Source organism: Pseudophryne corroboree, chromosome 1 (genome assembly GCF_028390025.1).
Source record: "Pseudophryne corroboree isolate aPseCor3 chromosome 1, aPseCor3.hap2, whole genome shotgun sequence".
Classification (NCBI taxonomy): Eukaryota; Metazoa; Chordata; class Amphibia; order Anura; family Myobatrachidae; genus Pseudophryne; species Pseudophryne corroboree.
Genome location: NC_086444.1, coordinates 939,770,123 through 939,796,309, shown reverse-complemented (window position 1 = coordinate 939,796,309; position 26,187 = coordinate 939,770,123). Strand labels below are relative to the sequence as shown.

At 47.1% G+C, this 26,187-nt stretch overlaps 1 protein-coding gene across 1 annotated transcript; it reads right to left on the bottom strand.

Annotated features, from left to right (window-relative positions):
- SCOC (short coiled-coil protein) lies at nucleotides 1–25,843 on the bottom strand. The gene is made up of 4 exons (XM_063920375.1): nucleotides 25,589–25,843; nucleotides 22,307–22,378; nucleotides 8,093–8,176; nucleotides 1–708 (listed from the first exon to the last, which is right to left on the bottom strand). Exons 1-4 carry the CDS (start codon nucleotides 25,785–25,787, stop codon nucleotides 566–568), a joined length of 498 nt encoding a protein of 165 aa, XP_063776445.1. The 5' UTR covers nucleotides 25,788–25,843; the 3' UTR covers nucleotides 1–565.
- Nucleotides 25,844–26,187: the final 344 nt, after the last annotated feature.

The window sequence follows — 26,187 nt, the reverse complement described above, 5'->3', positions numbered from 1 at the left end:
TATTGATTAGCTACATGTGTATTGTTTGTATATTTTACAACAATGTAATTACAATATCTGATTAGTGTGTTGCTTTCTCCCGTTACATTTTTAATACAGATTTTCCATAGCAACCACCCTGGGGAATGTACTCCTGTCCTATTCCACTGCAGGCAACTCTCCTCACTGACACTACATACATGCAAGCTGGGCAGGAACACAAAGCACAGATTGAATCATCTATCAATCTCATTCTAATAATACCATTTGTATAGTTGTATTGGCGAGACCTAAGATACTGCTTACATATAGGCAAGTTAGTGTAATCAGGGACACTGATTCTGTAGTGGAAATACAATTAGCTCTCATGAAGTGTCATCCTGTGTTTGCATTTAGTTCTCTGCTGCAATCATTCACATTCATGGCATTAATCTATTCTGGACCTTTGGTGCCACTTTAATAAAGTAGTGTAGTACGCGCAGTCACTATACGTATGTACAAGTTTACTACTAGCAATACAGTCTATGCTAACTGGACGTAGACATAAAATCAGTGGAAAGGAGGAAAATACAGAGAGGAAGATCCGCTACTTCCGCTTGCTCTTGGTGTCTGTGGTCTGGAAAACACTGGAAGCCGACATGAGATTCTCAATGTACTGTCCAAGAACTTGATTTTCTGACTTGAGCTTCAAGTTTTCCTCTTTAACAGCGTCAACTCGAGCAGAGAGATCTATGTGGGAGAAAAGTGTACATTACCAAATATGACTGCACATTATACACAAGCTCTAAGCCACCAAGACATAGAGGAGGCTACATTTGGAAGTGTCCAGTCATACTGTAGTACATAAGAGTCCTGGATGCATACTGATTTACAGTTATTAGGTAGCAATTGAATTCAACAACTGAGCAAAAAACAAACCAGAAGTAAAACACAGAGGATGATAAACGTTACTGTGTGGGACTCAGGGTGCCAGCGTCATCACCCTATTCTGTCTAACACTGGGTGCGTTGGTTAATGCAATTTGATTGATTCTGATTGGATTATCTCAGGTGTCTGCCTCATTTTTGCACGACTTGTGCTGTGATATCAGGCCAACTGCCTGGCACTGTACCAGGCTCAGAGAGTAGCACCTGCTTCATAGTTTTATAGTATTGTAATTCTTTTATGAACAATGATTGGCATTACAATTAAGCTGCCAATGTTATAAAGCAGAGAGATGTGGTCCCTGTATCCACCAATGTTTTAGATCCATTATAAACAGATTGCAAATGCATGTAAACTTGTCTTTCTCTAACGTCCTTGAGGATGCTGGGACTCCGTAAGGACCATGGGGAATAGACGGGCTCTGCAGGAGATAGGGCACTTTAAGAAAGCTTTGGACTCTGGGTGTGCACTGGCTCCTCCCTCTATGTCCCTCCTCCAGACCTCAGTTTTACACTGTGCCCAGAGCAAGATGGGTGCACTGCAGAGAGCTCTCCAGAGTTCTCTGCCTAGAAGCATTTTTGTTTGGATTTTTTTTTTCTACCTTTTACTACTTTTTCACATGGAGCACTGCTGGCAACAGGCTCCCTGCATCGAGGGACTGAGGAGAGAGGAGCAGACCTTCTTGTCAAAGATAGGCTCTGCTTCCTCGGCTACTGGACACCATTAGCTCCAGAGGGGGTGAACGCAGGTTCTTACTGAGCGTCCACCCCCAGAGCCACGCCGCCGTTCTCCTCACAGAGCTAGAAGTACAGAAGACAGAAGTCGTCAGGCGGCAGAAGCCTTCAGCTTCACTGAGGTAACGCACAGCACTGCAGCTGTGCGTCATTGCTCCCATACACCTCACATACTCCGGTCACTGTAAGGGTGCAGGGCGCAGGGGGGGGGGGGCGCCCTGGGCAGCTATATAAACCTCTGCATGGCAAAAAGACTATATACATGTACAGGTGGGCGCTGTACATGTATATAAAAGAGCCCCCACCATATTTTACTAAGTTTGAGCGGGACAGAAGCCCGCCGCCGAGGGGGCAGGGCTTCTCCCTCAGCACTCACCAGCGCCATTTTCTCTCCACAGCACTGCTGAGAGGAAGCTCCCCGGACTCTCCCCTGCTTACACACGGTGAAAGGGTGCTTAAAAGAGGGGGGGGGGGGCACATAATTGGCGGTTTACATATTATACAGCGCTGCTGGGGAAAAACATTTTGTGTTGGTCTCCAGGGTTATTGCGCTGGGGTGTGTGCTGGCATACTCTCCCTCTCCAAAGGGCCTTGAAAGGGATACTGTCTTCAGGAAAGGGGTTCCGTGTGTGTGTGTGTGTGTGTGTGTACGTACGTACGTACGTACGTACGCGTGTGTCGACATGTTTGACGAGGAAGGCTCGCTTAATGTGGAGGGGGAGTGCTTGAATGTCAGGTCGCCGTCGGCAACGCTGACACCGGAATGGGTGGATATGCTGAATGTCTTGAATGCAAATGTCAATCTATTGCATAAAAGATTAGACAAGGCAGAAGCTAGGGATCAGTCAGGTAGCCAGTCCATGCCTGTCCCTGGGGCGCCAGGTCCTTCGGGGTCTCAGAAGCGCACCATATCCCAGATCGATGACACAGATACTGACTGTAGTGTCGACTATGAAGATGCAAAATTACAGCCGAATGTGGCTAAGGGTATACGGTACATGATTATTGCCATTAAAGAGGTTTTGCATATTACTGAGGAATCCCCTGTCCCTGACACGAGGGTACACATGTATAAAGGGAAAAAGCCTGAAGTCACTTTTCCATCCTCATTTGAATTAAGTGACTTGTGCGAAAAGGCTTGGGAATCTCCGGATAGGAGACCACAAGTTCCCAAAAGGATTCTCATGGCGTATCCTTTTCCACAAACTGATAGGATACGCTGGGAATCTTCGCCAAAAGTTGACAAGGCGCCGACACGTTTGTCCAAAAAGGTGGCACTGCCTTCTCAGGATACGGCTTCCCTCAAGGAACCTGCTGATCGCAGGCAGGAAATTACCTTAAAGCACATTTACAATCATTCCGGTACTATTGCTCGACCGGCTATGGCGTCGGCCTGGGTTTGTAGTGCGGTTGTGGCATGGGCAGATTCCTTATCTATGGAAATTGACACCTTAGATAGGGACGCCATTCAAATGACCATAGAGCATATCAGAGATGCTGCCTTGTATATGAGGGATGCTCAGAGAGACATTTGTTTATTAAGCTCCAGAATAAATGCTAAGTCTATTTCTGCTAGGCGGCTCTTGTGGACCCGACAGTGGACGGGAGATGCCGATTCAAAGCGGCATATGGAGTCCTTGCCTTACAAAGGGGTGGAGTTGTTTGGAGACGGCCTCTCGGATCTTGTCTCTACGGCTACGGCTGGTAAGTCAAATTTCTTACCTTATGTCCCCCAGCAGCATACAAAAAAGGTACCTCATTATCAAATGCAGTCCTTTCGTTCCAATAAAAACAAGAAGGTACGTGGATCATCCTTTGTTGCCACAGGGAAAGGCAGGGGAAAAAAGCTGCACACAGCTAGTTCCCAAGAGCAGAAGTCCTCCCCTGCGTCTGCAAAGTCCACCGCATGACGCTGGGGTTTTCCGAGGGGAGGCAGATCTGGTGGGGGCTCGTCTTCGGTTTTTCAGCCACGTCTGGGTTCACTCGCAGGTGGATCCCTGGGCATTAGAGATTGTTTCTCAGGGATACAGGCTGAAATTCGAAGACTTGCCTCCTCGCCGATTTTTCAAATCGGCTCTGCCGGCTTCCCCGTCAGAGACGGAGCTAGTGTTGGCAGCAATCCAAAAATTGTATATTCAACAGGTGATTGTCACAGTTCCTCATCTCCAGCAAGGAGAGGGATATTACTCAACCCTGTTTGTGGTCCCGAAACCGGATGGTTTGGTCAGACCCATTTTAAACCTGAAATCTCTGAACCTGTACTTGAAGAGGTTCAAGTTCAAAATGGAATCACTCAGGGCGGTCATCGCCAGCCTGGAGGGGGGGGATTGGATGGTGTCTCTGGACATAAAGGATGCTTACCTTCATGTTCCGATATTCCCCCCGCATCAGCGTTCCTGAGATTTGCAGTGCAGGACTGTCACTACCAATTTCAGACGTTGCCGTTTGGGCTTTCCACGGCCCCGAGAATTTTCACCAAGGTAATGGCGGAAATGATGGTGCTCCTGCGCAGGCAGGGGGTCACAATTATCCCATACTTGGACGATCTCCTCATAAAAGCGAGATCTCGGGAGAGGTTGCTGGACAGCGTGTCTCTGTCCATGAAGACGTTGCAGATACACGGCTGGATTCTCAATATACCGAAGTCCCAGCTAATCCCTACAACGCGTCTGACCTTTTTGGGGCTGATTCTAGACACAGACCAGAAAAAGGTTTTTCTTCCGATCGAAAAGGTTCAGGAACTCATAGCCATGGTCAGGAACCTATTAAAACCAAAAAAGGTTTCAGTGCATCATTGCACGCGGGTCCTGGGGAAGATGGTGGCTTCCTACGAGGCCATCCCTTTCGGCAGGTTCCATGCGAGGACTTTTCAATGGGACCTCTTGGACAAGTGGTCCGGGTCCCATTTACAAATGCATCAAAGGATCACCCTGTCTCCCAGGACCAGGGTATCTCTCCTGTGGTGGCTGAACAGTGCTCACCTACTAGAAGGTCGCAGGTTCGGCATTCAAGACTGGGTCCTGGTGACCACGGACGCAAGCCTCCGAGGCTGGGGAGCAGTGACACTGGGAAGAAATTTCCAAGGTCTCTGGTCAAGCCTAGAGTCTTGTCTCCACATCAACATCCTGGAGTTGAGGGCCATATACAACGCCCTGCGTCAAGCGGAGGAATTGCTTCGGAGAAAACCGGTTCTGATTCTGTCAGACAATGTCACGGCAGTGGCTCATATAAACCGCCAAGGCGGAACAAGGAGCAGAATGGCCATGGCAGAAGCAACCAGGATTCTACGCTGGGCGGAAGGCCATGTAAGCGCGCTGTCAGCGGTGTTCATCCCGGGGGTGGACAACTGGGAGGCGGACTTCCTCAGCAGGCACGACCTGCATCCGGGAGAGTGGGGACTTCATCAAGAAGTCTTCGCACAGATCACGGATCGTTGGGGACTGACTCAAATCGACATGATGGCATCCCGTCTCAACAAAAAGCTAAAGCGGTATTGCGCCAGGTTAAGGGACCTTGAGGCGGTAGCAGTAGACGCTCTGGTGACACCTTGGGTGTTCAGATTGGTCTATGTGTTTCCTCCTCTTCCTCTCATACCCAAGGTGTTGAGAATAATACGAAGAAGCAGGGTCAGAACAATACTCATTGTTCCGGATTGGCCACGGAGGACTTGGTATCCGGAGCTGCAAGAGTTGCTCGCAGGGGATCCGTGGCCTCTTCCTCTAAGGCAGGACCTGCTGCGACAGGGGCCCTGTCTGTTCTAAGACTTACCGCGGCTGCGTTTGACGGCATGGCTGTTGAACGCCGGATCCTAGCGGCAAAAGGGATTTCGGAGGAAGTCATTCCTACCCTGATCAAGGCTAGGAAAGATGTGACGTTAAAACATTATCACCGTATATGGCGGAAATATGTTTCTTGGTGTGAGGCCAGAGCTGCTCCTACGGAGGAGTTCCATTTGGGCCGTCTACTTCACTTCCTTCAAACAGGAGTGACTTTGGGCCTAAAATTAGGGTCCATAAAGGTCCAGATTTCGGCCTTATCCATTTTCTTTCAAAGAGAATTGGCCTCTATTCCTGAAGTACAGACCTTTGTGAAGGGAGTGCTGCATATTCAGCCTCCCTTTGTGCCTCCGGTGGCGCCTTGGGATCTTAACGTGGTGTTACGTTTCCTCAAGTCACCTTGGTTTGAACCACTCAAAACTGTGGAGTTGAAATACCTCACGTGGAAAGTGGTCATGTTGTTGGCGTTAGCTTCGGCAAGACGTGTTTCCGAATTGGCGGCTTTATCACATAAAAGGCCATACTTGGTTTTTCACCTGGATAGGGCGGAGTTGAGGACTCGCCCTCACTTTCTGCCAAAAGTGGTCTCATCTTTTCATGTGAACCAACCTATTGTCGTGCCTGTGGCTACACGGGACTTGGAGGATTCCGAGTCCCTGTATGTAGTCAGGGCTTTGAAGATTTATGTGACCAGAACGGCTAGAATCAGGAAGACTGAAGCTTTGTTCGTTCTGTATGCGGCCAACAAGGTTGGTGCTCCTGCTTCAAAGCAGACTATTGCTCGCTGGATCTGTAACACGATTCAGCAGGCGCATTCTACGGCAGGATTGCAGTTACCGAAATCGGTTAAGGCCCACTCTACTAGGGAAGTGGGCTCTTCTTGGGCGGCTGCCCGAGGGGTCTCGGCATTACAGTTGTGCCGAGCAGCTACTTGGTCGGGGACAAACACCTTTGCAAAGTTCTATAAGTTTGATACCCTGGCTGAGGAGGACCTCCTGTTTGCTCAATCGGTGCTGCAGAGTCATCCGCACTCTCCCGCCCGTTTGGGAGCTTTGGTATAATCACCATGGTCCTTACGGAGTCCCAGCATCCTCAAGGACGTTAGAGAAAATAAGATTTTACTTACCGGTAAATCTATTTCTCGTAGTCCGTAGAGGATGCTGGGCGCCCGTCCCACGTGCGGACTTCTGCAAGACTTGTATATAGTTATTGCTTACATAAGGGTTATGTTATAGTTTTTCGGTGGAACCGTGGCTATGTTGTTGTTCATACTGTTAACTGGGTAAGTTTATCACAAGTTATACGGTGTGATTGGTGTGGCTGGTATGGATCTCGCCCTTAGATTTACAAAAATCCTTCCTCGTACTGTCCATCTCCTCTGGGCACAGTTTCCCTGACTGAGGTCTGGAGGAGGGGCATAGAGGGAGGAGCCAGTGCACACCCAGAGTCCAAAGCTTTCTTAAAGTGCCCTATCTCCTGCGGAGCCAGTCTATTCCCCATGGTCCTTACGGAGTCCCAGCATCCTCTACGGACTACGAGAAAAAGATTTACCGGTAAGTAAAATCTTATTATTACCCTCCTATGCACCACTCTATGATATTGGGCAGAAGGTACACGCTGATCCATGTCTCCAATCTACCACTGCAAAAGCAACCTGTATCTACTGTAAGAGCCCGTCACGCTGTTAGAACACCGCTTACAGCAATGTAATATGATCTATAGACATGCTTTAGAAGGGGATTTAACAGGTTTGTGTAGTCAGTTTGTGCTGAGAAATACTGCATTACCATGTAACTAATGGCCCAGGTCCCTCTATGACTGTTTATCCACAAATATTCTTGGTTTTCCATAAGTAATGCATGTCAAAATATTTTTCCCCAGTTCACAATTCAAAAGTACCTGATGACTTTCCCACTACGTACAGAGCACAAACTGACGTAACAAAACATTAGCATTCAATATAATAGAAACTTTCCTATATAATGGTAAGCAATAACATTGTGTTTAGCAATAACAACTCTTGGAGTGGTGATGGCCTGTCAGTTATTTCCTACTGAGAAAACAGGCACGCAGGTGCTTTCCTCAGCACAGTAAAGGGGGGTACACACGGAAAGATCAGAGGGGTACACACCTAGAGATGTGTGCTGAGCGATCTATCACGGGTCGGGGGGGAGGGACTGTTCACTTCATACAGCACTGAAGTGAGCGACCTGCGGCTCAATCTAGCACAGACAATAGCAATGTGTGGGGCCGCGTATCGCGATCGCTGGGGGCATAAACACGAGAGATCTGTGCTTAATTTCTAAGCAATCTAGTCAGATTGCTTAGATTTTAACCACGGATCTCTCCGTGTGTACCCCCCTATCCATGCTTAATTTCTAAGCAATCTGATTAGATGGCTTAGAAATTAGGCACGGATCTCTCCGTGTGTATGCCCCATAGCGATAGTGATGCACAGCCCCACTCATCGCTATCGCCGGTACTAGATTGGCCTGCATGCAGGCACAATCTAGCAGATCGCTCACTTTACCGCTGTGTGAAGTGAGCGTGCCCCTCCCCCCCTCGCTCAGCACACATCTCCACGTGTGTACCCCCCTTAAGGATGAACAAACATTCGAAAAAAGTAAACTGAGCAGGAATAAGTGACAGAAGAAAGCAGAGACACACACAATCTTATACCTTCTAATGTATGTTGAAGTTCCAAAACCTGGTTGATGAGTCGCGTCTTTTCCTCTAGTTCCACTTGGTTTTCTAATTCAAGCGCTATGAAAAGAATCACTTATTAATATTAAATAATACAACAGACAGGATTTCGGCAACAATTATAGTAGTGTAACCTGTGTACACTGCATTTATAAAACCTGAGCAACAAAAAACTGTAATGGACTAAAAATTTCATTTATTTATAAATACTGGATTTAGTTTATCTAGATGTAACCCCATATTGCAGCTAAACTGGTACTTACCATTTTGTAAGTGTTGTGCCCAATTTGTTTGCAGGAAGAGGAAATATCCTCTTTGGGGCAGTACAGAGGGTGTAATAATTAGCATTACTGCCTCACAGTACTGATGTCATGGGTTTGATCCCTAGAACAGCCCTGTGTGGAGTTTGTATATTCTCCCCATGCTTGCATGGATTTCCTCCCACCCTCCAAAAATATCCTTGTAGGTTATTTGGCTCCTGACAAAAAAAATTACCTTACTATGGGGGTAATTGATTGCAGCAGCAAATTTGTTAGCAGTTGGGCAAAACCATGTGCACTGCAGGGGAGGCAGATATAACATTTGCAGAGAGCGTTAGATTAGGGTGGGTTATATTGTTTCTGTGCAGGGTAAATACTGACTGCTTTATTTTTACACTGCAATTCAGATTTCAGTTTGAATACACCACACCCAAATCTAACTCTCTCTGCACATGTTATATCTGCCCCTGCCCCCCCCCCTGCAGTGCACATAGTTTTGCCCAACTGGTAACAAATTTGCTGCTGCGATCAACTCTGAATTAGGCCCTATGTGTTTGCATGTACATGTGTTAAGAGCAGACTAGATGGGCCAGGTGGTTCTCATCTGCCTTCAAAAGTCTCAGTTTCTATGTCCTGTACTGGACCCGATTCAGTAGGAGTTTAAATTAGCAAAACTGCTAACGATCACATGCTGGGGGCCACCCAGCACAGGGAGGGGCGCCCAGCATGCTAAACACAACGCTGTCCCCGCAAAATAAGGGATGCCCCGCTGCCTGCACAGCCTGGCTACGAAGGTAGGCGCATCGCGGCCATCTTACCTGTTGCAGCGTCCACATGTAACATCACAAGGCTTCCCCAAAAAATGGCCCGGACATGCCTGCGTTCCCGTCACCACAACCCCCGCAATGTCGCCCCGCGAATGCCTCTGCCTGCTAATCAGGCAGAGGTGTTAGCATCAATGCGCATGTGTAACACGGACCCTGCACATGCGCACTGGGTCGAAAATCGTCCACATGCAAACGCATGGCTCTTGCGATGCTAGCTGCATAGGGCCCTCTGTGCATTATAAATGTAGTACTATTGCATACATACAGAGAAATTCTTCCACAATTGCACTATAAAGTCAGGGCCTGGCTTAACTCGCCAACTAAAACTGGTTCTAATTGTGTAGGCATACATAATAATGGCAGTAGGAGAGGTTTATTAGAAAAACCCTAATCAAAATAAACTGTGGGGGGGGGGGGTGAGGAGAGATAAAACAGATGTACAATACCCCTCACCTGCTTGCATATTAACAGAGACTGAATGCACACTCTGAAAATGTATTAGGACAAAAAAAGAAAACCAGCAAAAAATAGGATTTTAATACCTACTGGTAAATCCTTTTCTCTTAGTCCGTAAAGGATGCTGGGGATGCTTCAAGAACCATGGGGTATAGACGGGACCCGCAGGAGACATGGGCACTTTAAGACTTTAAATGGGTGTGAACTGGCTCCTCCCTCTATGCCCCTCCTCCAGACTCCAGTTATAGGAACTGTGCCCAGGGAGACGGACATTTCGAGGAAAAGGATTTATTGTTAAACTAAGGGTGAGATACACACCAGCTCACACCACAAACACGCCGTACAACATGGCATTAGCAAAAAAGTCCAGTCAACGGCTTGAACAAAATCAGCAACAGGCTGACCATAACCGAAACACAACCTTTGTGTAACACAAGCAATAACTATTAAACAAGTACTGCAGATAGTGTCCGCACAGGGACAGGCGCCTAGCATCCTCTAAGGACTAAGAGAAAAGGATTTACCAGTAGGTATTAAAATCCTATTTTCTCATACGTCCTAGAGGATGCTGGGGATGCTTTAAGAACCATGGGGTTTATACCAAAGCTCTAGAACGGGCGGGAGAGTGTGGATGACTCTGTAGCACCGATTGACCAAACAAGAGGTCCTCCTCAGCCAGGGTATCAAACTTGTAAAACTTTGCAAAGGTGTTTGAACCCGACCAAGTAGCAGCTCGGCAAAGCTGTAATGCCGAGACCCCTCGGGCAGCCGCCCAGGATGAGCCCACCTTTCTGGTAGAATGGGCTTTTACCGATTTCGGTAACGGCAATCCTGCCGTAGAATGAGCCTGCTCAATCGTATACAGATCCAGCATGCAATAGTCTGCTTTGATGCAGGAGTCCCAATCTTGTTGGGAGCCCACAGGACAAACAGAGCCTCTGTTTTCCTAATCTGCGCCGTTCTGGCGACATAGATCTTCAAAGCTCTGACCACATCGAGAGACTTCAAAACCACCAAAGCAGCAGTAGCCACCGGCACCACAATAGGCTGGTTTACGTGAAATGATGAAACCACTTTTGGCAGAAATTTCTGACGCGTTCTCAACTCCGCTCTATCAGCATAGAAGATTAAATAGGGGCTTTTGTGAGACAAAGCCGCCTACTCAGATACCCGCCTTGCGGATGCCAAGGCCAACAACATGACTACTTTCCAAGTAAGGAATTTTAGCTCAACCTTACGTAAAAGGTTCAAACCAATGAGATTGCAGGAACCGCAAAATCACATTAAGATCCCACGGTGCCACAGGGGGCACAAATGGAGGTTGGATGTGCAACACGCCTTTCACGAAGGTCTGAACTTCTGGAAGGGAAGCCAATTCTTTCTGAAAGAAGATTGACAAAGCCGAAATTTGTACTGTAATAGAGCCCAAGATTAGGCCCGCATCCACACCTGCTTGCAAAAAATGGAGCAAACGCCCCAGCTGAAATTCTTCCATAGGAGCCTTCTTGGATTCACATCAAGACACATATTTCCTCCAAATACGGTGGTAATACTTTGCCGTTACTTCTTTTCTAGCCTGAAGAAGTGTGGGAATGACTTCACTGGGAATACCCTTTCGGGCTAGGATTTGGCGTTCAACCGCCATGCCATCCAATGCAGCCGCGGTAAGTCTTGATACACGCACGGTCCTTGCTGTAACAGGTCCTCCCATAGAGGAAGAGGCCAGGTATCTTCTATGAGTAATTCTTGAAGATCTGGATACCAGGCCCTCCTTGGCCAATCTGAAACAATGAGTATCGCCTGAACCCTTGTTGTTCTTATCATCTTTATCACTTTTGATGAAGACCCCACTCTCCTGGATGGAGATCGTGTCTGCTGAGGAAGTCCGCTTCCCAGTTGTCGACTCCTGGAATGAAGACCGCTGACAGAGCGCTTGACTGTCTTTCCGCCCAGCGAAGAACCTTCGTGGCCTCGGCAATTGCCGCTCTGCTCTTTGTTCCGCCCTGGCGGTTTATGTACGCCACTGCTGTTATGTTGTCTGACTGAATCAATGCGGGCAGACCGCGAAGATGTTCCGCTTGCAGAATGCCGTTGTAAATGGCCCTTAATTCCAGAATATTTATGTGCAGACAAGCTTCCTGGCTTGACCATTTTCCCTGAAAATTTCTCCCGTGTGACTGCTCCCCAGCCTCGGAGACTTGCATATGTGGTCACCAGGATCCAATCCTGAATCCCGAACCTGCGTCCCTCCAGAAGGTGAGAACTGTGCAGCCACCACAGAAGGGAGATCCTAGTCCTGGAAGATAGGATTATTTTCCGGTGCATGTACAGGTGAGACCTGGACCACTTGTCCAACAGGTCCCATTGAAACACCCTGGCATGGAACCTGCCATACTGAATGGCCTCGTAGGCCGCCACCATCTTCCCCAGCAACCGTGTGCATTGAAGAATCGACACTCTTGACGGTTTCAGAATCTGTTTTACCATGTTCTGTATTTCCAGAGCCTTTTCCACTGGAAGAAAGACTCTCTGTAATTCTGTATCCAGAATCATACCCAGGAACGACAGCCGTGTCGTCGGAACCAATTGTGATTTTGGCAAGTTTAGGAGCCAACCATGTTGTTGCAGAATCATCATCGTCCAAGTACGGGATAATTGTGATTCCCTGCTTGCGCAGGAGAACCATCATTTCCGCCATAACCTTGGTGAAAATCTTCGGAGCCGTGGACAGACCAAACGGCAACGTCTGAAATTGGTAATGACAATCCTGAACAACAAACCTCAGGTAAGCCGGATGTGGAGGATATATAGGGACGTGTAAGTAGGCATCCTTTATGTCGACCGACACCATAAAATCCCCTTCCTACAGACTGGAGATCACTGCTCGGAGAGATTCCATCTTGAATTTGAATTATTTTAGAAAGAAATTGAGGGATTTTAGATTCAGAATCGGTCTAACTGAGCCATCCGGCTTTGGTACCACAAACAGACTTGAATAAAAACCCTCCCCCTGTTGTTACGGGGGTACCGTAACAATGACTTGATTTTGACACAGCTTTAGTATCGCGGCGCATACCACCTCCATTTCTGGAAGAGAAGTTGGCAAGGCCGATTTTAAAAAAAATCGGTGAGGGGGCACGTCTTGAAACTCTAATTTGTACCCTTGGGTCACTATTTCTAATATCCAAGGCCGAGCGAGCCCAGACCTGACTGAAGAGTTTGAGACGTGCCCCACTGGTGCGGACTCCCGCAGAGGAGCCCCAGCGTCATGCGGTGGATTTGGTAGAAGCCGGAGAGGACTTCTGTTCTTGGGAACTTGCCACAGCCTGTGACCTTTTTCCCTTTCTTCTTCCTCTCGCAGCAAGGAAGGAGGATCCTCATCCTTTTTTGTATTTATTGGGCCGAAAAGGACTGCATCTGATAGTGGGGCGTTTTCTTTTGTTGCGCAGGAACATAAGGTAAAAATTATGACTTACCCGCGGTAGCCGTAGATACCAAGACAGTGAGGCCGTCACCAAACAAGACACTACCGTTAAACGGTAGAGACTCCATAGCCTTCTTCGAGTCAGCATCAGCATTCCATTGATGAATCCACAATGCCCTTCTAGCCGAGACAGCCATGGCATTGGCCCTTGCTCCCAAAAGGCCAATATCCCTTGCAGCTTCTTTTAAATATGCTGCAGCGTCCCTGATATGACCTAGAGTCAAAAGCACGTTATCCCTGTCCAGGGTATCTATCTCAGACGACAAGTTATCTGCCCATTTTTCAATAACGCTACTCACCCATGCCGAAGCAACGGCAGGCCTGAGTAGCGAACCTGTAGTGACAAATGGATTTTAGTGTATTTTCCTGCTTACGATCCACAGGATCCTTTAGGGCTGCCGTGTCCGGAGATGGAAGCGCCACCTTCTTGGACAGGCGCGATAGAGCTTTGTCCACTGTGGGGGTTGACTCCCACTTTACCCTGTCCCCCGAGGGAAACGGATATGCCACTGGAATTCTTTTGGGAACCTGTACCTTCTTGTCAGGAATTTCCCAAGCCTTTTCAAAAAGAGCGTTCAGTTCACGAGAGGGAGGAAACGTTACCTCAGGTTTCTTTCCTTTAAACATACAGACCCTAGTATCAGGAACAGCAGGGTCCTCCGTGATATGTAATACGTCTTTTATCACCACAATCATGTACTGAATGCTTTTAGCCAGTTTAGGATTGAATCTGGCATCACTATAGTCGACACTGGAATCAGAGTCCGTGTCGGTATCTGCTATCTGGGTAAATGCACGTTTCTGTGACCCCCGAAGGGGTCTGAGCTTGTGACAATGCATCTTCCATGGATTTCCTCAATGTCTGGTTCTTAGACTCTGATTTATCTAATCTCTTAGTCAACCGAGTCACATTTGCATTCAAAACACTCAACATATTTACCCACTCAGCAGTCGGCGGTGCCGACAGGGTCACTCCCACCTCCTTTTCTGTCCCCACTCTGGCTTCCTCCTGGGAAGAGCACTCAGCCTCAGAAATGTCAACACACACGTACCGACACCTACAATCACACTGGGCTATAGGGGATAGACCCACAGCAAAGCCTGTTAGAAAGACACAGAGGGAGTTTGCCAGCTCACAACCCAGCGCCCAACCCGGTATTGAGACTTTACATACAATGCCTCAGACCTGCTAGCGCTTTTATAATAAAGATAATAGCACCAAATCTACTGTGCCACAGAAGTAGGTCTGCTTCTCTCCCCTCAGTCCCACGATGCAGGGAGCCTGTTGCCAGCAGTGCTCCCTGAACATAAAAAACCTAACATAAGTCTTTTTTCAGAGAAACTCAGTAGAGCTCCCCTGTGTGTGACCAGTCTCCCTGGGCACAGAATCTAACTGGAGTCTGGAGGAGGGGCATAGAGGGAGGAGCCAGTTCACACCCATTTAAAGTCTTAAAGTGCCCATGTCTCCTGCGGATCCCGTCTATACCCCATGGTTCTTGAAGCATCCCCAGCATCCTCTAGGACGTATGAGAAATATATTGTATTTTTTCATATTGATTTGTTTATAAGTTTGCATGTATTCCTATGGAGGATGCAATAAATGGGGAAAAAAATAAGAATTTACTTACCGATAATTCTATTTCTCGGAGTCCGTAGTGGATGCTGGGGTTCCTGAAAGGACCATGGGGAATAGCGGCTCCGCAGGAGACAGGGCACAAAAAAGTAAAGCTTTTACCAGATCAGGTGGTGTGCACTGGCTCCTCCCCCTATGACCCTCCTCCAGACTCCAGTTAGGTACTGTGCCCGGACGAGCGTACACAATAAGGGAGGCAATTTGAATCCCGGGTAAGACTCATACCAGCCACACCAATCACACCGTACAACTTGTGATCTAAACCCAGTTAACAGTATGATAACAGAAAGAGCCTCTTAAAGATGGCTCCTTAACAATATAACCCGAATTTGTTAACAATAACTATGTACAGTATTGCAGATAATCCGCACTTGGGATGGGCGCCCAGCATCCACTACGGACTCCGAGAAATAGAATTATCGGTAAGTAAATTCTTATTTTCTCTATCGTCCTAAGTGGATGCTGGGGTTCCTGAAAGGACCATGGGGATTATACCAAAGCTCCCAAACGGGCGGGAGAGTGCGGATGACTCTGCAGCACCGAATGAGAGAATTCCAAGTCCTCTTTTGCCAGGGTATCAAATTTGTAGAATTTTACAAACGTGTTTTCCCCCGACCACGTAGCTGCTCGACAGAATTGTAATGCCGAGACCCCTCGGGCAGCCGCCCAAGATGAGCCCACCTTCCTTGTGGAATGGGCCTTAACAGATTTAGGCTGTGGCAGGCCTGCCACAGAATGAGCAAGTTGAATTGTGTTACAAATCCAACGAGCAATCGTCTGCTTAGAAGCAGGGGCACCCAACTTGTTGGGTGCATATAGTATCAACAGCGAGTCAGATTTTCTGACTTCAGCCGTCCTTGAAATGTATATTTTTAAGGCTCTGACAACGTCCAACAACTTGGAGTCCTCCAAGTCGCCAGTGGCCGCAGGCACCACAATAGGTTGGTTCAGGTGAAACGCTGATACCACCTTAGGGAGAAAATGCGGACGAGTCCTCAGTTCTGCCCTATCCGAATGGAAGATTAGATAAGGGCTTTTATAAGATAAAGCCGCCAATTTAGATACTCTCCTGGCGGAAGCCAGGGCCAGTAACATAGTCACTTTCCATGTGAGATATTTAAAATCCACCTTTTTCAATGGTTCAAACCAATGGGATTTGAGGAAATCTAAAACTACATTTAGATCCCACGGTGCCACCGGAGGCACCACAGGAGGCTGTATATGCAGTACTCCTTTAACAAAAGTCTGTACCTCAGGAACTGAGGCCAATTCTTTTTGGAAGAATATTGACAGGGCCGAAATTTGAACCTTAATAGATCTCAATTTGAGACCCATAGACAATCCTGATTGTAGGAAATGTAGGAAACGACCCAGTTGAAATTCCTCCGTCGGAACACTCCGATCCTCGCACCACGCGACATATTTTCGCCAAATGCGGTGATAATGTTTCGCGGTGACTTCCTTCCTTGCCTTAATCAAGGTAGGAATGACTTCTTCTGGAATGCCTTTCCCTTTTAGGATCTGGCGTTCAACCGCCATGCCGTCAAACGCAGCCGCGGTAAGTCTTGAAAGAGACAGGGACCCTGTTGTAGCAGGTCCCTTCTCAGAAGTAGAGGGCACGGGTCGTCCGTGACCAACTCTTGAAGTTCCGGGTACCAAGTCCTTCTTGGCCAATCCGGAGCCACTAGTATTGTTCTTACTCCTCCTCACCGTATAATCTTCAATACCTTTGGTATGAGAGGCAGAGGAGGAAACACATATACTGATTTGTACACCCAAGGTGTTACCAGTGCGTCCACAGCTATTGCCTGTGGATCTCTTGACCTGGCGCAATACTTGTCCAGTTTCTTGTTGAGGCGAGACGCCATCATGTCTACCATTGGTCTTTCCCAACAGTTTATTAGCATGTGGAAGACTTCTGGATGAAGACCCCCCTCTCCCGGGTGAATATCGTGTCTGCTGAGGAAGTCTGCTTCCCAGTTGTCCACGCCCGGGAAGAACACTGCTGACAGTGCTATTACGTGATTCTCCGCCCAGCGAAGAATCTTGGCAGCTTCTGCCATTGCACTCCTGCTTCTTGTGCCGCCCTGTCTGTTTACATGGGCGACCGCCGTGATGTTGTCCGACTGAATCAACACCGGTTTTCCTTGCAGGAGTGGTTCCGCCTGGCTTAGAGCATTTTAGATTGCTCTTAGTACCAGAATGTTTATGTGAAGAGACTTTTCCAGGTTCGTCCATACCCCCTGGAAGTTTCTTCCTTGTGTGACTGCTCCCCAACCTCTCAGGCTGGCGTCCGTGGTCACCAGGATCAAATCCTGTATGCCGAATCTGCGGCCCTCCAATAGATGAGCCTTTTGCAACCACCACAGAAGATATACCCTTGTCCTTGGCGACAGGGTTATTCGCAGGTGCATCTGAGGATGCGACCCTGACCATTTGTCCAACAGATCCCTTTGGAAAATTCTTGCATGGAATCTGCCGAATGGAATTGCTTCGTAAAAAGCCACCATTTTTCCCAGGACTCTTGTGCATTGATGTACAGACACCTTTCCTGGTTTTAGGAGGTTCCTGACAGGTCGGATAACTCCTTGGCTTTTTCCTCGGGAAGAAAAACCTTTTTCTGAACCGTGTCCAGAATCATCCCTAGGAACAGCAGACGTATCGTCGGAAAACAGCTGCGATTCTTGGAATATTTAGAATCCAGTCGTGCCGTCGAAGAACTACTTTAGATAGTGCTCTTCCGACCTCCAACTGTTCTCTGGAACTTGCCCTTTTTAGGTCGTGCAAGTAAGGGATAATTTAGATGCCTTTTTTCTTTGAAGAAACATCTTTTCGGCCATTACCTTGGTAAAAAGGCCCGGGGTGCCGTGGATAATTCAAACGGCATCGTCTGAAACTGATATTGACAGTTCTGTACCACGAACCAGAGGTACCCTTGATGAGAAGGACAAAATTTGGACATGGAGGTAATCCTTGATGTCCAGGGACACCATATAGTCCCCTTTTTTCCGGTTCGCTATCACTGCTCTGAGTGACTTTATCTCGATTTGAACCTTTTATGTAAGTGTTCAAAACATTTTAGATTTAGACTATGTGTCACCAAGCCGTCTGGCTTCAGTACCACAATATAGTGTGGAAAAATAATACCCTTTTCCTTGTCGTAGGAGGGGTACTTTGATTATCACCTGCTGGATATACAGCTTGTGAATTGTTTCCAATGCTGCCTCCCTGTCGGAGGGAGCCGTTGGTAAAGCAGACTTCAGGAACCTGCGAGGAGAAGATGTCTCGACTCTCCAATCTTTACCCCTGGGATAATACTCGTACGATCTAGGGGTCAACTTGCGAGTGATCCCACTGCGCCCTGAGACTCTTGAGACTACCCCCCCACCTTGAGTCCGCTTGCACGGCCCCAGCGTCATGCTGAGGACTTGGCAGACGCGGTGGAGGGCTTCTTTTCCTGGGAAAGGGCTGCCTGCTGCAGTCTACTTCCCTTACCTCTATGTCTGGGCAGATATGACTGGCCTTTTGCCTGCATGCCCTCATGGGAAAGGAAAGATTGAGGCTGAAAAGACGGTGTCTTTTTTAGCTGAGATGTAACTTGGGGTAAAAAAAGGTTGGATTTCCCAGCTGTTGCTGTGGTCCCCAGGTCCGATGGACCGACCCCCAAATAACTCCTTCCCTTTATACAGCAATACTTCCATCTGCCGTATGGGATCTGTATCACCTGACCACTGTCGTGTCCCTGACATCTTCTGGGAGATATGGACAACGCACTTATCTTGATGCCAGAGAGCAAATATCCCTCTGTGCATCTCACATACATATATATAGAATGCATCCTATTAAATGCTCTACATGAATAAAATATTTTCAGTCAGGGAATCCGACCAAGCCAACCCAGCACTGCATCTCCAGGCTGATGGCGATCGCTGGTCGCAGTATAACCACCGTATGTGTGTATATACTTTTTAGGATATTTTTCCAGCTTCCTATCAGCTGGCTCCTTGAGGGCGGCCGTATCTGGAGACGGTAACGCCACTTGATAAGCGTGTGAGCGCCTTATCACCCTAAGGGGTGTTTCCCAACGTACCCTAATTTCTGGCGGGAAAGGGTATAACGCCAATATTTGCTATCGGGGTAACCCTACGCATCATCACACACTTCATTTTATTTTATCTGATTCAGGAAAAACTACAGGTAGTTTTTTCCACTCCCACATAATACCCTTTCTTGTGGTACTTGTAGTATCAGAAACACGTAACACCTCCTTCATTGCCCTTAACGTGTGGCCCTAATGAGAAATACGTTTGTTTATTCACCGTCGACACTGTATTCAGTGTCCGTGTCTGTGTCTGTGTCGACCGACTGAGGTAAATGGGCGTTTTTAAAACCCCTGACGGTGTTTCTGAGACGCCTGGACCGGTCCTAATAGATTGTCGGCCGTCTCATGTCGTCAACCGACCTTGCAGCGTGTTGACATTCTCACGTAATTCTCTAAATAAGCCATCCATTCCGGTGTCGACTCCCTAGAGAGTGACATCACCATTACAGGCAATTTCTCCGCCTCCTCACCAACATCGTCCTCATACATGTCGACACACACGTGCCGACACACAGCACACACACCGGGAATGCTCTGACAGAGGACAGGACCCACTAGCCCTTTGGGGAGACAGAGGGAGAGTCTGCCAGCACACACCAAAAACGCTATAATTATATAGGGACAACCTTATATAAGTGTTTCTCCCTTATAGCATCTTTTATATATATACAATATCGCCAAAATCAGTGCCCCCCCTCTCTGTTTTAACCCTGTTTCTGTAGTGCAGTGCAGGGGAGAGCCTGGGAGCCTTCTCTCCAGCTTTTCTGTGAGAGAAAATGGCGCTGTGTGCTGAGGAGATAGGCCCCGCCCCTTTTACGGCGGGCTCGTCTCCCGCTATTTTTGAAGTTAGGCAGGGGTTAAATATCTCCATATAGCCTCTGTGGGCTATATGTGAGGTATTTTTTGCCTCTAATAAGGTTTTTATTTGCCTCTCAGAGCGCCCCCCCCAGCGCTCTGCACCCTCAGTGACTGTTGTGTGAAGTGTGCTGAGAGGAAAATGGCGCACAGCTGCAGTGCTGTGCGCTACCTTTATGAAGACTCAGGAGTCTTCAGCCGCCGATTTTGGACCTCTTCTCTCTTCAGCGTCTGCAAGGGGGCCGGCGGCGCGGCTCCGGTGACCATCCAGGCTGTACCTGTGATCGTCCCTCTGGAGCTAGTGTCCAGTAGCCAAGCAGCAAATCCACTCTGCACGCAGGTGAGTTCACTACTTCTCCCCTAAGTCCCTCGTTGCAGTGATCCTGTTGCCAGCAGGACTCACTGTAAAGTAAAAAACCTAAGCTAAACTTTCTCTAAGCAGCTCTTTAGGAGAGCCACCTAGATTGCACCCTTCTCGTTCGGGCACAAAATCTAACTGGAGTCTGGAGGAGGGTCATAGGGGGAGGAGCCAGTGCACACCACCTGATCTGGTAAAAGCTTTACTTTTTTGTGCCCTGTCTCCTGCGGAGCCGCTATTCCCCATGGTCCTTTCAGGAACCCCAGCATCCACTTAGGACGATAGAGAAATATTTTTGACTAGAACGGAATACCTTTATCATTAACAAGCACAGAGGATGTCAAGGAATGTTATTATACAAAATCCTCTCAAGCGCTGGTTTTCCTATTTTGTCCTAACATAACAGGAGTGCAAGGAGTACAGACATGAACCTAATTCAGGGACATGTCTACCCGCTCCTATGCCTCCATATCTACTGCTCCGTCCAGTCCTGCCCTCACTCCACTGCTCTGTACCATGCTCAGTCCAGCACCACCTTCTGCCTTCTCCAACTCCGCCCCCAATCAATCTGCTGCTCCGTCCCATCCCTCAGCTGCTCTCAACGTCCTGCAAACTTTCCTGTTCTCATAAGGTCCTCCTCCTCTCTGGCTAGGCTATGTCCCATTACTCACTGTAGTGGGGAGCTGTTGGAGGGACGGCACATGCCCAGACTCCCACTGTGCATGCATGTTGGAGAAGGGACAGACCTTAGGAGATTATTATAAAGATAAATATATTTTTTTTCTCCCGTGAATATTGTACATGTAATCAGCAGGGGGCTCTCTTGTGCGAAAAAGGAAACGTTATTACTCCTAAGCTGATGTCCCCAGTCCACTAGCATGGCCAGTAAACCAATATACCATATTGAACATTCTCACTTGGATCCTTCTTTGAGAGAGATGCTTGTGACCACTGGCACCTATCTGTTAATATATAAATTAGTTCTGCTTTGTGACAGCTGCCGTAGATGCTTGCCTTTATTATGCTGAAAACAATTCCAGAGAGAGAAGCAGAAGGAACAGTTGCATACTGAGCTGGCTGATTTCCCCATGTCATTCTGTGCGGGTGGTCTTCAGTATGCCGACTGACGGGATCCCGGGATCCCAACAGCCGGCATACCGACACTTATTCTCCCTCGTGGGGGTCCACGACCCCCCTGGAGGGAGAATAAAATAGCGTGGCGCGCGTAGCGCACCACCGTGCCCGTGGCGAGTGCAGCGAGCCCGCAAGGGGCTCATTTGCGCTCGCCACACTGTCGGTAAGCCGGCGGTCGGGCTCCCGGCGCCGGTATGCTGCCAGCCGGGAGCCCGACCGCCAGCACACCGTAGTGAACCCTTCTGTGCTACTTTATGAGGCATTACCTGTGATAAGCCTGTGCTTGGTAAAACCATGACCATTTAAGTCCATTAGAATGCATTTTAAAAAGAAATTGTACATTTTTATTATTAAAATCTGCAATAGCACTCAGTGGTATAAATATAAATAACCATCTGCAGGATTATAGTAACCCAGCTATTTTACTTTTCTCTGACAGGGACATGGCATCATTTAATATAGTAAAATCCAGAAGTGCTAGGGTTAACAGAGTGACCACTTAATGAATTAAACAAGCTGGAATGCAGCACTAGAATAAGCTGAAATGAAGGAATACATACGAATGACCGGCGGACGGGATGCCGGCTGTCAATATACTGACAGCCGCACCCCGTCCGCCAGAATGCTGGCAGAGGGGCGAGCGCAAAGAATCCCCTCCCGGGCTCAGTTGCTCACCACAGGATCTATTCCCACTCTATGGGTGTTGTGGACTCCCATGAGTGGCAATAGGCCCTGTTGTGCCGGGATTCCGGCTGTCGGTATTGTCAGCTGTCAGCATCCTGAACGCCGGGATCCCGACAGCTGCCATGTTAATTGCCATCCGACATGCATTGTGCAGGGATACCGCATGTACATGAGAAAAGTGCAGGGCACATTATCCCTTCTGGTTGTACAGTCTGAACAGTCTATGGAAGCAGCTAAGCCAGCTGGTGTGCAGGTCGTCACTCCAGCACCCACATCCTAACAATGTCACTGCACCGAAGATTTCCAGAGCTCCATGCCATAGCTTACACAGAGATCTTTGCCCATTACTACAGTTTACGTTTTGGGTAGCGTTCACAACTAATACAGTGATGCCTACCATCCATGTCAGAATTCATCATTGTAGAGGATGGTTCTTGTTTTGTGAAACACAACTGTAGTGCACTAAAATCTGTGGAACAAGTTAAAGAAAAGAAGGTCAATGTAGAATCAGTAGACTCACAAACAGGACAAAAATACTACAACGTTCACACTTGTTGTTTGGGAGACACAGCTAATGTACATCAGGATTAGGAAAGCAGACATATCAGGCCATCTAGTGATGATGAGGACTGCACAAATGTCTAATGCTAGTCCTCTGTTACCACCACCTTATATGAATGGAAGATTGAAGCTTGGCTGCACAGGGTCATACATTTCATCAACAAAAAAACACCCTTACAAAACATATAAATGTAATCCATTTCCAACTGGTATATCTGCAGGAATACACTTAGCCTAAGGTTACGTGAAAAAGGGAAAATGGGCACCAGCTGCTAGTCAATTTAATGCCACTCTGATTGCCAACAGATTCAAGACAATTTTTCCATCTATACCATGTATCCCTGTGAGTGTTCTCATTTATAAACCCATTTATTTGTCATTGCTTCAAGAAAGATCTGCTCTTCAGACTAAGTACTGCAATCATTGCTTTTAGAAACCAAGTATTCCAGGAAACTATTCAGCAGCTCTTCCAGCAGATACATTAACCATTACAGGAAAGCACTAATGTACATGCATCTAACAATGAGCAGCACTGCAGTACTGGCTTTGTAAGAACTCTTCTGCTCCACGAAGTTGTATAGACTGGTGATTATCTGGAAGTTTCATGTTATTCTGCAGAATAGTGATGGGACCGATATCTGGGGTCTCATTTATCATGAGGTATTTGGTCGTGAGATTTAAATAAAAACCGCATGTGGTTTACGTTTAATGCTATTGCTGCAGGCCTAGGTCTATTGCAGACTGCAGCTGAAGGGGTGAGCAGATCTATGACGTGCCCAGTCTATTATTTTATCCCATGGACAGTTTCACTCATCTCTGCCATAGAAAACAGACTCTGCACCAGAGTTTTCATAGCCAATCCCTTTTTACACTGAAGCATGGTATGCTGTCTGCCATATTATATCAGCTAAAATCAGGACTTAACAGAAAAAGATTGTTTTTTTTACCTTTTGTGTTTTGTGCAATTTGAGCTGTAATTCTCCAAAATAGCGATTTTGCCTTCTATGAACAATAACAAGTCCTAATGTTTACCTATTTTTTGCAACTGACTGAGAATAGAATATTGTAAAATCAGAGTATTCGTAAAATGATCACAAAACAATGGGAATTTAAATTCTGACTGTCTTACACTTCCTATGTTTCCAGTTCAGCTGTTACACATATGATTTTTACCATAAACTAACAAAAGCAGATCAACTGCTGAGGCAATTCTTTACTTAAGCATATAATATCCAGGTCTATCCTTCTTCTAGGTTCTAAATTAGTATACAACACAATGCAGGAATTGTTTGAAAAATCAGTTGAGTGTCTATTTTTTTCCTGTCTGTTAGGAAAAAACAGACACTTGACCGACTTTTCAAACAATTGAATATCCCCCACTGTATGGTGGATTTCTCCGTGGAGGGAGTAGTGCCACCTTTTTACAGTACGTGCTTGTCGGGTGTAGCCTTATCAATATATGGAATTACCGATCTCTTCCTCAGAACTAGTGGTGGAAAGGTGTCCTCCCTCACTTCCCTTTTGATATACAACATATCTAAAAATAATTTTTGGGTAGCATGAGTATGTAATAACATGAATATAAGGAGCATTAGATAATCTATGAATTTTTATTTAGGCAGTCTGTCTATATCCAAGTGGTTGAGCAGGCCTGCCTTCTCAATGAGTACAAAATCTGGCTTGGTGGCACTGAGTAGTGTTCATTCTAGCACCCTGCACCTGTCACAACCCGTGTGGTTCCTCTTTCCTGCCTGGGGTGTCGCTCTCTGCTGTGGTGCTTCTAGCACAATCCGCTGTGTATCTCAGCACTGAGATACACTCCAAAGTGCGCGAGAAGCATCCAGAGCAGAGCGTGACACCCCAGGCAGGAAAGAGGACATTACTGAGGATGGTATGACAGACAGCAGATGGTATACATGACTTTTGAACAATATTTACTGGTGACGACAGTGTCTGAGCTTGAGGTGTTCAGAAGATTCTTAATAAACAGTGGGGTCGATTCAATTCGGCAACTTATGAATAGCGCCGGGAATTAGCTCCCGACGCTATTCAATTCAGCTAAAGTTAAGTCGGCGAAAGCCCGTTCTCGACGACTAAACAGGTTGAATTGTCGGGAGAACGGGCATTCTCCGACTTAACTCCCCGGTGCGAGGCTAATTCCCGACAGAATCAGCCTTGCGCCGGCCGCGAGGCAGCACTTTTGTCGGGTTTCTTCTCTCATCCCTGCGGGTAACTAGCAGCTGAATTATTCATAAATTGACTAATTAAATCGACCCCACTGAAGCCTTATATAGTATCTGTAAAGCCAGTGTGTTGTTAATTGTAACTACTATGACTAATAGTGATTGCCTGTGAGCTGTTTCTCACTCATTTCTAAGTCATGTCTACAATGCACACCTGACTGAACACGCTGCATGTGCTCAGTACATGTATTCATTTCAAAGCTTATCCGATGACCCCAAAACATAGGTAAATAGATCCAGGAGTACACTTTTAGAGAAAACATTTGCTTCACTTTGTATCAATTTCACCAAATACTCCCCAGATTTCATTATTGTTAGTATTCAAAATACATTGAATGGGAATTCCCTATCACAGAGGTTCCCAAACTGTGTGCCGTGGCTCCCTGGGGTGCCTCGGGACACTTGCAGGGGTGCCCTGGGTTGGTGGTCCAGGACCAATTCAAATTATTTATGGTCAATGTAATAGGCAAAACCAGTGATTCAAATAAGTTTGGAATCCACTGCCCTATCACTTACACGGAGATCTTAAAAACATGTGTGTTGGCTGACTTTCTAAGCATGGTTTCCTACACTTATTCTATACTGTATATCTATATATGCATAATCACAGACTGATAGGTTGGCAAACACTGTCATGCAGCAAGTCTGCTGGTCTATGTGGAAAATAAATTTTTAGACATGTCACTTATAGTAAATATGCCAGGCTACAACTTAATAAAGCAAATACTGTTATATTGGAGCATAAATAAAAGCAATCCACATCTGGCAGCACAACAGAGATCATTGCCAACGGGAAACGTCCTAATTAAAGGCCAGGCAGTGGGTATAATCAAGAGAGCTATGTAATACCAATGACAACAGTAACATGAATTTACCTGTCCAGGCCCTGGTGCTATCAGCAGCGAATATAATGTATACACTAAATACATACACAGTGATATCTGCTCCCCTGCTAGACCCTCCTCTGCGACACCACCGGGCTGGGCTGTCAGTACGTGCCTTCCAACTCGAAAACGTAACCAGAGCCGAACGTAGGCAGTAGACTTCTATACGTGTCTCCAGTACAGGAGACATTTTTCAGGAGCTTCCTCTGTTAGCGCAGCAGCAGCAGTGACTTTGCAAAAATGGCCGTTACACTAGAAGGTGGAAACTGAGCGAAAGACAATATTTTCAGGCACTGACAATATCTCAGCGCTCTACTGGGCAACAACCACAACGAAGACTGCGATTGGTTACCCTGAGCCAATCACACAGAACTTATGGGTTAGAGCAGTTCATTGGCTGACGGCGGCTCATGCGCACAGTGAATGTGTTTATTGCTGTACTACTATCTATCACAACGAACGAGTGGCTGATTATGCAAATGCATATGACATACCTCCCAACATGACCCTCTCCAGGAGGGACACAATGCTCTGCTACTAGACTTTTCTCTTAATCTATGATTGCCGGCACCTGTGTTGAACAGGTTAAT